Source organism: Cetorhinus maximus, chromosome 4 (assembly GCF_964194155.1).
Source record: "Cetorhinus maximus chromosome 4, sCetMax3.hap1.1, whole genome shotgun sequence".
NCBI classification, from domain to species: domain Eukaryota; kingdom Metazoa; phylum Chordata; class Chondrichthyes; order Lamniformes; family Cetorhinidae; genus Cetorhinus; species Cetorhinus maximus.
The window spans coordinates 1,301,805-1,314,546 of record NC_135882.1 but is presented as its reverse complement, the minus strand read 5'-3'; the positions used below and the strand labels follow the sequence as shown (position 1 = coordinate 1,314,546).

Sequence of the window (12,742 nt, the reverse complement as noted above, 5' to 3'; positions counted from 1 at the left end):
ATTTATGCCAATCTCTCCATCTGTGATATTCAAAAATAAATTTATTCAAGCTTATGAATCTTCCAACACAATTGCCCCAGACTTGATTTCTCAAATGCCGATCTTGCCAGCCTTATGAACGCCCTCAAAACTCCGCTGCCCACACCCTGCCTCACAGAACCTCTTCCCCATCATTCCACGTCCTCTACTGGCTCCCTGTCAACCAAAACATTGAGTTTAAAACAATTATTATTTACAAATGCTCAGCTGTCTTGTCCACCCACCGTCCCAATCCATGGTCTCCAATCCTCTGACTCTGGTCTTCCATACGACCTTTCTCCCTCCTTCTCCCAGCTCCACCATGGGCGACAGGATTGTCATCATCCTGTTTCCTACCTTTATAAGCCTCAAAACTTCCTGTCAGCCATGCTTTTGGTTATCACACCAAACTTTCCACTGTCTAGTGCTTCAAAATCTTTACTTATATTTAAAACACTGTATAAGTGCAAGTGATTGTTGGTGGAACGGCATGAAATTACTAATCACTGTACTTTATACATTCTCCTGCAGCATGAGTCACTTCTTCAAAAGAGATATGAAACGTGGGTCGAGACCAGTAGCACAAAGCTGATGGCCAGCACTTCCTGCATCCTTTCCTGTTTTGTCTGGTGAGGCACTCTGCTTGATTCACCGCGTTGTTTCACTTAGTCGACGCTGCTAAACTTCCAGGCAATCACAGAGAAGAACTTTGTTGCATGGAATAACATAAAGCCTTTCTTTCAAATCCTTTATGGACTGAATATTACAATATGATTAAACTCTCAGGAAAAAGGAAAGCATTTAGGTAGCATACATTTTACTTAGAATTGGAAGAAAAGGATCCATTAATAAAAATGTGCTGACAAACGGGACTGGTTTCAGATACTTGAATTCTTAGTTATTTTCTGAAAGCCTTTCAGAATTATTAGGCAGATGAGTTCATCAGCACTAGCCTACTACAATGCAACACGGAGGGCATGAGGTGACCTCTAACTCAGGAACGATATAGATTCTAAATATCAAAGCTGTTGATTTTCTACTCCAGCATAATGCAATCTATTTTAACGATAGTGAAGACAATTTTTTTTAATAAAGCATAATAATTTCTGACGAAAGTAGTCATGTGTGTTGAAATTAAAATGGTTTCAAATTTTACTATCCTTTATGCTGTTTAACAGTTTATAACAAGGTGAACTTCAGCAGTATTATGCAGTAGTGTAGAGAACAGAACAGGCAGGTTGTTAGGGGAGGAAGGGAGAATGGTTTTAGACAGCGAATCGATCAGAGGATGCTCAGGCGCAAACACAGGAAGCCAACTCTTACACCCTGCATTATTCAGGGTCAGGCAGGCAGAAAGATACAGCTGTTGGTAGGGAGGCAGGTAGCTACAAAGCAGCCATTTAAGGTCAGACCAGCAAGAATCCACCCATACATGCATGACACACAATTTTCTGACATGCAGAAATGGGGCAAACTTGATTAAAAATAAACCAAATTGTTATATTTATAAAAAATAAGAATGCCACCAATCTAATGGTCTTCTGAGCGTTAGCACAATTGAGCAATGTGACAAATGATTGTCCTCCGGCTAACTTTCCTTTCATCCCACAGAATATCCAATGAAGATCACTGAAACTCACAAACCAGGAAAAGCCAGGGTGCAAACATCTGATGAGTCTCTCAGTAAGCAATTCAAAATTATAGTCACTTGACAGCCCTAAGGAAAGAGAACTGAACACCTCACTAATTGCTGGGACAATGCTGGGCTTAGTTATCTATGTCGCAATGAATCATCATTATGACTAAGTTGTGTTTTAAACTAACAAATATTGCAAAGCAAGTGCTGCATGATCGCACTGTCGATGACCCCTTCCATTACTTTACTGATGATCGAGAGTAGATTGATGGGGCAGTAATAGGCCAGGTTGGATTTGTCCTGCTTTTTGTATACAGGACATACCTGGGCAATTTTCCACATTGCCGGGTAGATGCCAGTGTTGTCGCTGTACTGGAACAGCTTGGCTAGGGGCGCGGCAAGTTCTGGAGCACAAGTCTTCAGTACTATTGCCGGAATATTGTCAGGGCCCATAGCCTTTGCAGTATCCAGTGCCTTCAGTCACTTCTTGATATCACGTGGAGTGAATCGAATTGGCTGGAGACTGGTATCTGTGATGCTGGGGACCTCTGGAGGAGGCCGAGATGGATCATCCACTCGGCACTTCTGGCTGAAGATTGTTGCAAATGCTTCAGCCTTATTTTTTGCATTGATGTGCTGGACTCTCCCATCATTGAGGATGGAGATATTTGTGGAGCCTCATCCTCCAGTGAGTTGTTTAATTGTCCACCACCATTCATGACTGGATATGGCAGGACTGCAGAGCTTAGATCTGATCAGTTGGTTGTGGAATCACTTAGCTCTGTCTATCACTTGCTGCATATGCTGTTTGTCATGCAAGTAGTCCTTTGTGCAGCTTCAACAGGTTGACACCTCATTTTTAGGTATGCCTGATGCTGTTCCTGGCATGCCCTCCTGCACTCTTCATTGAAGCAGGGTTGACCCTGGCTTGATGGTAATGGTAGAGTGGGGGATATGCCAGGCCATGAGGTTACAGATTATGGTTGAGTACATTTCTGCTGCTGCTGATGGCCCACAGCGCCTCATGGATGCCCAGCCTTGAGTACAAAATCTATCCCATTTAGCGTGGTGGCAGTGCCACATAACACAATGGAGGGTATCCTCAATGTGAAGGCGGGACTTGGTCTCCACAAGGACTTTCAATGGTAACTCCCACCAATACTGTCATGGGCAGGTGTATCTGCAGCAGGCATGTTGGTGAGGATGAAGTCAAGTAGGTTTTTCCCTCTTGTTGGTTCACTCACCACCTGCCGCAGACTCAGTCTAGAAGCTATGTCCCTTAGAACTCGGCCAGCTCGGTCAGTAGTGGTGCTACCGAGCCACTCTTGGTGATGGACTTTGAAGTCTCCCACCCAGAGTACATTCTGAGCCCTTGCCACAAAATGCATCCTCTAAGTGATGTTCAACATGGAGGAGCACTGATTCATCAGCTGAGGGAGGGCGGTATGTGGTAATAAGCAGGAGGTTTCCTTGCCAATGTTTGACCTGGTGCCATGAGAATTCGTATGGTTCGGAGTCGATACTGAGGACTCCCAGGGAAACTCCCTCCTAATTGCATACCACTATGCTGCCACCTCTGCTGAGTCTATCCTGTCCTACCTGCGGAGATGGTGATGGTGGTGTCTGGGATATTGTGTGTAAGGTATGATTCCGCAAAGAACCTGTGTCAAGCTGAAACTTGACTAGCCTGTGGGATAGCTTTTCCAATTTTGGCACAAGCCCCCAGGTGTTAGAAAGGAGGATTTTGCAGGGTCGACAGGGTTAAGTTTGCTGTTGTCCTTTCCAGTGCCTAGGTTGATGCCGGGTGGTCCATCCAGTTTCATTCCTTATTGACTTGTTTTAGTGGTTTGGTACAACTGAGTGGCTTGCTGGGCCATTTCAAAGGGCATTTAAGAGTCACCCACATTGCTATGCGTCTGGAGTCACATGTAGGCCAGACCAGGTAAGGATGGCAGATTTCCTTCCCTAACAGACATTAGTGAACCAGATGGGTTTTTACAACAATTTACATGGTTTCATGGTCATCATTAGACTTTTAATTCCAGATATTTTATTGAATTTAAATTCCATCACCTGCTGTGGTGGGACTCAAACCCAGGTCCCCAGAACATTACCCTGGGTCTCTGGAATACTAGTCTAGTGACAATACCAATACATCACTACTTCCCCCAGGGTGAGGTGAGAGTGACTGCTCTTGACATCAAGGTAGCATTTGACTGAGTGTAGCATCAAGGAGCCCTAGAAAAACTGGAGTCAATGGGAATCAGGGGGAAATCTCTCCACTGGTTGAAGTCATACCCAGCACAAAGGAAGATGTTTGTAGTTGCTGGAGGTCAATCATCTCAGTTCCAGGACATCACTGCAGGAGTTCTTCAGGGTAGTGTCCAATTGTCTTCAGCTACTTCATCAATGACCTTCCTTCCATAAGATCAGAAGTGGGGATGTTCGCTGATGATTGCACAATGTTCAGCACCATTCACGATTCCTCGGATACTGAAGCAGTCCATGTCCAAGTGCAGCAAGGCCTGGACAATATCCAGGCTTGGGCTGACAAGTGGCAAGTAACATTCGTGCCACACAAGTGCTAGGCAATGACCATCTCCAACAAGAGAAAATCTAACCATTGCCCCTTGACATTCAATGGCATTACCATCGCTGAACCCCCACTATCAATATCCTGAGGTTTACTATTGACTAGAAACTGATCTGGACTAGCCATATAAATAATGTGGCTACAAGAGCAGGTCAGAGGCTAGGAATCCTGTGGCAAGTAACTCACCTCCTGACTCTGCAAAGCCTGTCCACCATCTATAAGGCAAAGGACAAGGGTGTGATGGAATACTCTCCACTTGCCTGGATATGTGCTGCTCCAACAACAATCAAGAAGCTCGTCACCATCCAAGACAAAGCAGCCCACTTGATTGGCACCACATTCACAAACATTCACTCTTTCCACCACCAACGCACAGTAGCAGCAGTGTGTACCATCTACAAGATGCGCAGCAGGAACTCACCAAGGCTTCTTACACAGTACCTTCCAAACCCATAGCCACTACTGTCTAGCAGGACAAGGGCAGCAGATAGATGGGAACACCACCACCTGGAAGTTCCCCTCCAAGCCACTCACCATCCTGACTTGGAAAAAATTGCCGTTCCTTCACTGTCACTGGGTCAAAATCCTGGAACTCCCTCCCTAACACTGTGGGTGTACCTACACCACATGGGCTGCAATGGTTCAAGGCAGCAGCTCACCACCGCCTTCTCAAGGGCAATTAGGAATGGGGCTGCCCTGGGCAGCGATGCTAACATCGCATGAATGAATAAAAAAAATGCTTTTATATTAAGATGCATTTTTTGTTTAAATTAAGATATGTTTTTACAAGTTCATTAATTTACACTTTCCACACATTGTCAATTTCAACATAGCTGTATCCAGAGTACTAAATGATGTAGAGAGGACATTGCCTAGCATGGAAGACAAAAATCCATTTGTGAATTACCTTCAATTTCAGTTTTGCATTAATTACACCTTCACCATAATAGATAAATGTTGTTATAAGTCAGCGGGGGAGGAGGGAGTATCAGGGAATACTGAGGTTCAGGTATGTGGAAATTTAACCAAATAACAGATTGAAGCAATTTAAAACGTATGGTTACTGTTACTAAAAACTAATATCGTGTAGAATTCGCAGAACAAGAGATATAAAGTGTTATCTTACCTTCAGGGTTTCGCTCTGGTTACCAAAGAAAGCACAAAAAGAAAACAGAACACAATAAGCGACAAGCCAACTCACCTAGACTAAAGCAGAAATTAGCCTCTTCCCAGAACTCTCTCTGTTCTCATTTCCAACTCCCTCATTCCTTCCTTTTGCCTTTTACAGGGTCACAAAATGAGTTAAGATGGGAAAAAGAAACTTAACCCATTTAACCTCATTATTCCAGAATACTCGAATATAGTAATTAATGTTGATGACGGTCACATTAACAAAACCTGTACGTTTCAGGTTCAAATTAATACTAAATATTAGCAATGTTTTTTCCACTTCTGCATCAGCAGCTTGTTGTTTGTTAATTTTACCACTCATACCTTAGTATTCCAGCATTTTGTTTCATATTATGCTTCATATATTTTTACTAAGGTCTTTGTACCTGTATGAAGGAAATTTGCCAATGTCTGTTAAACACTGCCAAATATCTTCTGCTAAGAATTTAAATTTGAACATCCTGAGTGCTGGCAGAGGTTTATGAAATGACTAAAAACAATATGCCAGTCCGATTTTATGCTGGGATTTCTTGTGCTAAAAGCATATCACAATGATTTACCTCAATAATGGGTGAAATGCTCAATTTTAAAAACGCGATGTACTCACTCTAATTACAGGTGGATTCATAGCCCTCAATCATGTAAAAGACAAATAGCGGGAGAGAAGGAAACTACATGACCAAGTTCAATTGCACTGATCAAGCAACTTATCAAGCAGCATCTGATGCCAGAATTGCAACCTTTAGCTTCCTTCAATGTCCGTCGTTTTATGTTATTTTATACACAAGTCACACTTTAAGGCATAAAATACACTGCAGAAAACCAAGTCCTCTGGGAAGAACACTGACAGTTGCAGAAAGAACCACAAAAACCACAATAACACTCACTGAAGGAAGCTGCGCATTCATGAATCATGCAATTCAGAGCAGAGCGTAAACAAGGCTAATGACACAGTAATGTTATGCCACACTGAAAGATGTAAATCCTAACCACTGACACAAATTATTAATGGAACAGCTTCGTTCTCAAGAGTACATGGTGCCAGTATTCTTCGGTCCCTGATTGTGTTCCTGGACTGTGCAAGAACAATGGCCACGACACCTGAAGCTCAGCAAGTTCAACAGTTGTATAATTTGCTAAGGCTGAACATGAATAAGAGCGCTGTACATCAGCTGGCACAACAAAAAGCTGTAAAAATTACATCCACCTTAACAGATACTCAGAAGGGAATCTCTAACATTGAGCAAGGTGACACCACTGTTTATCATAGTCTATCAGACACATTAAGCAAATAAACTGCTCTCATTCCCATCAAGAATGTCTCAATTATCGACAAGACTGAAAAATCCCCGCTGACCCTGACTAGTCAAGAAAATTTAGAATTCCATATTTTTTCCTTAATATACAAGAAAAGACAATACCCAAAATTGATGTTTACTTTGAGTCAGCCAACAGCTTGAGAGTTTGCTGTTGAAAAAGTTCACTGGACTTGTATTGCAGTAGAAGGATACTTGTTAACAAGTCACTTTGCATTGGATAAAAAGCCAGCCCAACATCAGCAGGCAGTTATTGTGCTGCACCATCGTGACATTATAGCAAAAAAAAAAACCACAGCACAAACAGGGCAGAACACACATTCAGAAGTAAGAAAGATATAGGAGCAGGAGAAGACCATATTGCCTATTGAGCCTGCTCTACCAGTCAATTTGATCCTGGCTGATCTTGGCCTTCAATTTCACTTTCACACCCACTCCCCATATCCCCTAATTCCAAGAAAAATAATCTGTCTAACTCATCCTTAAGTATATTCAATGATGGCCCATCAAGAATAATCATTCCCATTATTAGATTTTCTCTTGGTTTGATGTTTCATCTAGGGGTTGGCACCTCCAGTGGTGCAGCACTCACTTGGTGCTGCACTGGACTGTCAGCCTAAATTATGCATTCAAGTCCTGGACACCGCAAAAGGTGTTGGTGGTGACTCAGTGGGTAACACTTCCCTCTGACTCAGAAGTTTGTTATTCCAAAGACTTGAGCATGTGGCCCAGACTGATGCTCTAGTGCTGTGTTGAAGGAGTAGATGCATTGTCATGGGTGCCATCTTTTGAATGAGAATTTGGACCGACATCCTGTCTGCCCTCTCATCCCAGGTGGATGCTAAAAGATATATTAGCACTATTTAAAGAATCAGTATCATTAAAACCAGAAATAAAAGCAAAGTGTTGGAAAAGCTCAGGTGGTCTGGAGCATCTGAGGAGAAAAGATCTGAAGAAATTGGACTCGAAATGTTAACTCTGTTTCTCTCTCCAAAGACACCACCAAACTGGTTGAGTTTTTCCAGCATTTTGTTTTTATTTCAGGTCTCCAGCATTCTCAGTATTTTGCTTTTATTTTACCATTAAAACCAGAGGTGGTCTGGTCTTTTTACTGTGTGTGGGAGCTTGTTGTACTTAGGCTGGCTGTCACAACTCTTCCATCATGACAATGACTGCACTTCAAAAGTGTTTAATTGGCTGTAAAACACTTTGGACATCCTGAGGTCATGAAGAGCATGGTATAAATATCAATAATCCCAGCAATGAGGGATTACATTTATGTGGAGAAACTGGTGAAGCTGGGGTTGTTCTCCTTAAAGTAGAAAAGTACAGGTGTCAAAAAGTGAAGGGTTTAAATACAGTAAGTAAAGATAAACTGTTTTCAATGACTGAAGGGTTGATAACCAGAGGGCATAGATATAAAGTAATTGGCAAAAGAGCCAGAGGGGACATGGGAAATTTATTTAGGCAGCAAGTTATGATGATCTGGAATGCACTGCCTGATAGAGTGATGAATACAAATTCAATAGCAGCCTTCAGTTGGGAACTGGATGAATATTTGAAGGAGAAAGATTGCAGGTTTGGGGGAAAGAGCAAAGTAGTGAGACTAGCTGGATTGTTCTTCAAAAGAGCTGGTGCAATCTCAATGCACAGAATGGCCTCTTCCTGTGTACTGTTCTTTGATTCCACACAGTAGTCCAATCCATGGGGAGCCTCCTGACATCAATATTAAATTTGCCTTCTATTAGTTCATAATCAAACTATCTTGTCCTGCTGTCACATATCAATTTGAAGTAAGACTCCAGGTTTACTGATGAACCTCCTTTCAAAAACAGAAGAATCCAATTTTTCTCTTGTTTTTCCCACATAACTTAATCTTCTGATACAAGGGATTGGCCTCATGCCCCTTCTCTAAACCACCTCCAGGGTTTGAATGTCTTTTTTTGTACGTGGATGAACAAATGGATGTAGTCAAACTCCAGTGACCAGATCATTGTACTATTTCAGCTGGACCTCTTCCCACCCTTACGCTACAGATGCAGCAATATAGTTCAGTATAAGGTGATGGATTTGGATTTACAAATGACCCTTCATGTTCTCAGGACATTCCAAAGCATTTTGCAGCCTATGAATTATTCTTTAAGCGTAATTGTTGTTGCATAGGCAAATTCAGGATTGAAACTGTGCACAGCAAGACCAGTTTGCTTTGGTGATGTTGGTTAAGTAATAAAATGTCGGCCAGAGCATCAAGAGGACTCCCCTGCTTTCTACAAATTATGTCAGGAGATTTTTCACTACCATCTGGTTATGACTTGCTGTTTTTTAGATTAAGCTCAAGTCCTGTGTCATTCTACATTCTTCAATACAGTAGGGGTTCCAACACCAATGCCAGGGACACTGCAATGAGTAGTTTTGTAAACCTCCATGGGCAGTATCACTTCCCGAACAAAATATTGTGTTATTTTTTTCAACTAGTCTCTTGTCAATTTCCAGATCATGCCACAAATTCTCACCACTTTATTAAATGATACAGTGCCAGTATTCCTACAGAAAGGTCAAAGAGCTGATTGCCAGGATTGCCCAGCCCATCTGGAATAAATTATACAATCAGAATAGAACAGCACAGGAGGCGATTCAGCCCACTGAGTCAGCACTGGCTCTTCCAGCTAGTCCCACTCCTCAACTCTTTCTCCATGTCCCTGCATTTCTTGTCTTCAAGTATTTATCTAATTCCCTAATGAAGCATACTACTGAATCTCTTTCTACCACCCTATCAGGCATTGAATTCAAAATCCCGAACCACTCATTGCATAAAAGTTTTTCCTCATTTCGCTTCTGGTTCTTTTACCAATTACCTTAAATCTGTGTCCACTTGTTATTCGCCCTTCAGACATTTGAAACAGTTTCTCTGTATTTATGTTATTTAAACCCTTTGTAATTTTGAACTCCTCCAGGCTTCTCTGCTCTAAGCAGAACAACCCCAGCTTCTCTAGTCTCTCTGCTTAACTGTAAACCCTTGTCCCTGGAACCAGCCTTGCAAATCTCTTCAGTACCATTGCCAAATCCATTATTAAGAAGGTGGTTATAGCAGGATACTTGGAAAATCATAATGTAATCAGGTAAAGTCAACATGGCTTTCTGAAAGGGAAGTCATGTTTAACTAATTTTTTGAGGAAGTAACAAGCAAGGTGGATAAAGTGGAACCTGTAGGTGCGCTATATTGAATTTTCAAAAGGCATTTGATAAGGTGCCACATTAAAAGTTACTACACAAGACCACATGGTGTAAAGGATAACATATTAACATGGATAAAGGATTGGTTAGCTAACAGAAAGCACAGAGTACGGATAAATGGGTCTTTTTTGGGTTGGCAAGCTGCAACTAGTGGAGTGCCACAGGGATCGGTGCGGGGGCACAACTATTTACAGTCCACATCAATGATTTGAATGAAGGGACCGAATGTATGGTTACTAAATTTGCCGATTACACCAAGATAGGTAGGAAAGTAAGTTGCCAAGAGGACTTGAGTCCGCAATGAGATACAGAGGGGATGTGAATGGGCAAAAATTTGGCAGATGGAGTATGAGGGAAAATGTGAACTTGTCCACTTTGACATGAAGAATAGAAAAGCAGTAACCTATTTAAGTAGAGATTGCTGAACTCAGTGCTACAGGGGGATCTGGGTGTCATGGTACATGAATCACAAAAAGTTATTATGCTGGTACAGCAAGTGATTCGGAAGGCAAATTGAATGATGGTGTTTATTGCTAGAGGAATGGAATATAAAAGTAAGGGGAGTTTTACTGCAGCTGTACACAGCATTGGTGAGACTGCATCTGGAATACTGTGTACAGTTTTGGTCTGCTTATTTAAGAAAGGATAAAGTGTTAGAAGCAGTACAGAGAAAGTTCACTCAACTCATTCCTGGAATGAAGGAAGAAAGATTGAACAGATTGGGTCTATATCCATTGGAGTTTAGAAGAATGAGAGGTGACCTTATTGAAACATAAGATCCTGAGGGTACTTGGCAGGGTAGATTCTGAGAGGATGTTTCCACTCGTGGTGGAAACTAGAACTAAGGGACACAGTTTAAGAATAAGAGGTCTCCCTTGTAAGACTGAGATAAGGAGAATTTTTTTCTCTGAGGGTTGTTAGTATGTGGAATTCTCTTCCTCAGAGAGCACTGGAGGCTGGGTCACTGAATTTATTTAAGGCTGAGTTAGATAGATTTTTGATAGACAAGGGAGGATTTTGGGGGGCAGACAGGAAAGTGGAGGTGAGACCACAACCAGGTCAGCCATGATCTTATTGAATGGCAGAGCAGGCTCAAAGGGCCGAATGGCCTACTCCTAAGTCCTATGTTCCTAAGTTTCTTCGTGTCCTTTCTAAAATGTGGTGTCCAGAATTAGACACCTCCACCCCAGGCCTGACTAGTGTTTTGTCGAGGTTTGGCATAACCTGCTGGCTTTTGAATTCTATGCATCTATTTATAAAGTTCAGTATCCCATATACTTTAGTAACTGCTCTGTTAAATCTCTGTAGTTGGCAGTAATGTTGTGCACAAACAACCCCAGGGCTCTCCGTTCTTGCACCCTCTTGAAAATTGCACCACTCAGCATGTATTGTGTCTCCTTGTTCTTCCCACCAAAATGTGTCACCTCACACTTCTGTGCATTGAATTTCTTCTGATATGTGTCTGCCCAGTGCAATAGCCGATATTCTCAAGTCTATTTACTATCTTCCTTACTGTTAACAACACTTAAGTTTTGTGTCACCTGCAAATTTTGAAATTGTTCCCAGCCTAATGGTCCCAAACTGGCAGAGTGAAGAAATGGATGAAGTGTAGTTGCAGCAAGAGCTTCAGTACCGCTAAACTACAAATAAATTCAACCCAATGTAGATCTGTTTCTCATGCCTTTGATTGAAGCGTTGGGCTGTTGTAGTTATGGTGTCAGATTCAACCGAGTTTCGACAATCATTAATTTTACCGGAGGGAATAAGAGTCAAAGACAAATGGCAGAATCAATTGTGACAAACTGGGTATTATTATTTTCACTCAATTGTCCAGTAAACAGATGTTCAAAATAGAGAATGAAAGAAGATCTGAAAGGATTTACAGTTACAGAGCATCTCATCAAATCCTCAGGATGTCTGAAAATCAATGAAATATTTGTGAAGCACAGTCACCTTAGCTATGGAGGCAACCAGGCAGGTAATCTGTGCAATGAGTGGTCTCACTGTAGAATGAGACCACCAACCAACAAACTGGCTTTTCATGGCACTGTTTGAAGGAGGTATGTTGAACATAATACAAGAAATTGAAGGAAATATTGTTTGATAATTAATAAAAAGTTAAAAACTAAATGACAATTTGCAGAACAGAGAGCAAATTAAGAGTCGATCAAACACCCTAAATATTTCACCAGTGAAGTCACACACAACCAGGTCATCCATTAGTCAGATTAGTCTATGGTCCAATTTTTCTTCCCTTCAAATAATACTTTTTTAAAATTCTGTATCTTGCAGTATTCATAAAATGCAGAAGTAATACAATTTTAAAATCAATGACTGATTTACTTCTAGCCAGTATCTGCTGCCCTCTGTAGGAACATCATATTATGACACTGACATGTTTAAAAACTTGTTTGCAAAATGTTAATCAAAGTGCAGGACCAATTACAAGTTCAATACAACTAATTTATTTCAAAGGATTTTCCTACCTTTAATTTTCTATTAACACTCTCCATCATCAGTAAAGTGATGGAAGGGGTCATCAACAGTGCTGTCAAGTGGCACTTGCTTAGCAATAATCTGCTCAGTCTGGGTTCCACCAGGGTCACTCAGCTCCTGACCTCCTGACAGCCTTGATTCAAACATGGACAAAAGAGTGGAACTCAAGAGGTGAGGTGAGAGTGACTGCCCTTGACATCAAGACAGCATTTGACTGAGTGTGGCATCAAGGACCCCTAGCAAAGCTGGAGGCAATGGGAATCAGGGGGAAAACTCTCC

At 41.6% G+C, this 12,742-nt stretch overlaps 1 protein-coding gene across 7 annotated transcripts in view; it reads right to left on the bottom strand.

Moving 5' to 3' along the window:
• The window catches only part of bbs9 (Bardet-Biedl syndrome 9), a 453,250-nt gene that overhangs the window by 374,853 nt on the left and 65,655 nt on the right, over positions 1 to 12,742 (bottom strand). For 5 of the 7 annotated variants that reach the window (XM_078539791.1, XM_078539787.1, XM_078539785.1 and 2 more), the window contains exon 15: positions 5,374 to 5,388. The exons of the other annotated variants lie outside the window; for them this stretch is intronic. In XM_078539791.1, coding sequence (XP_078395917.1) covers positions 5,374 to 5,388 — 15 coding nt within the window. The remainder of the gene's footprint in view (positions 1 to 5,373; positions 5,389 to 12,742) is intronic. 7 annotated transcript variants of the gene reach the window in all.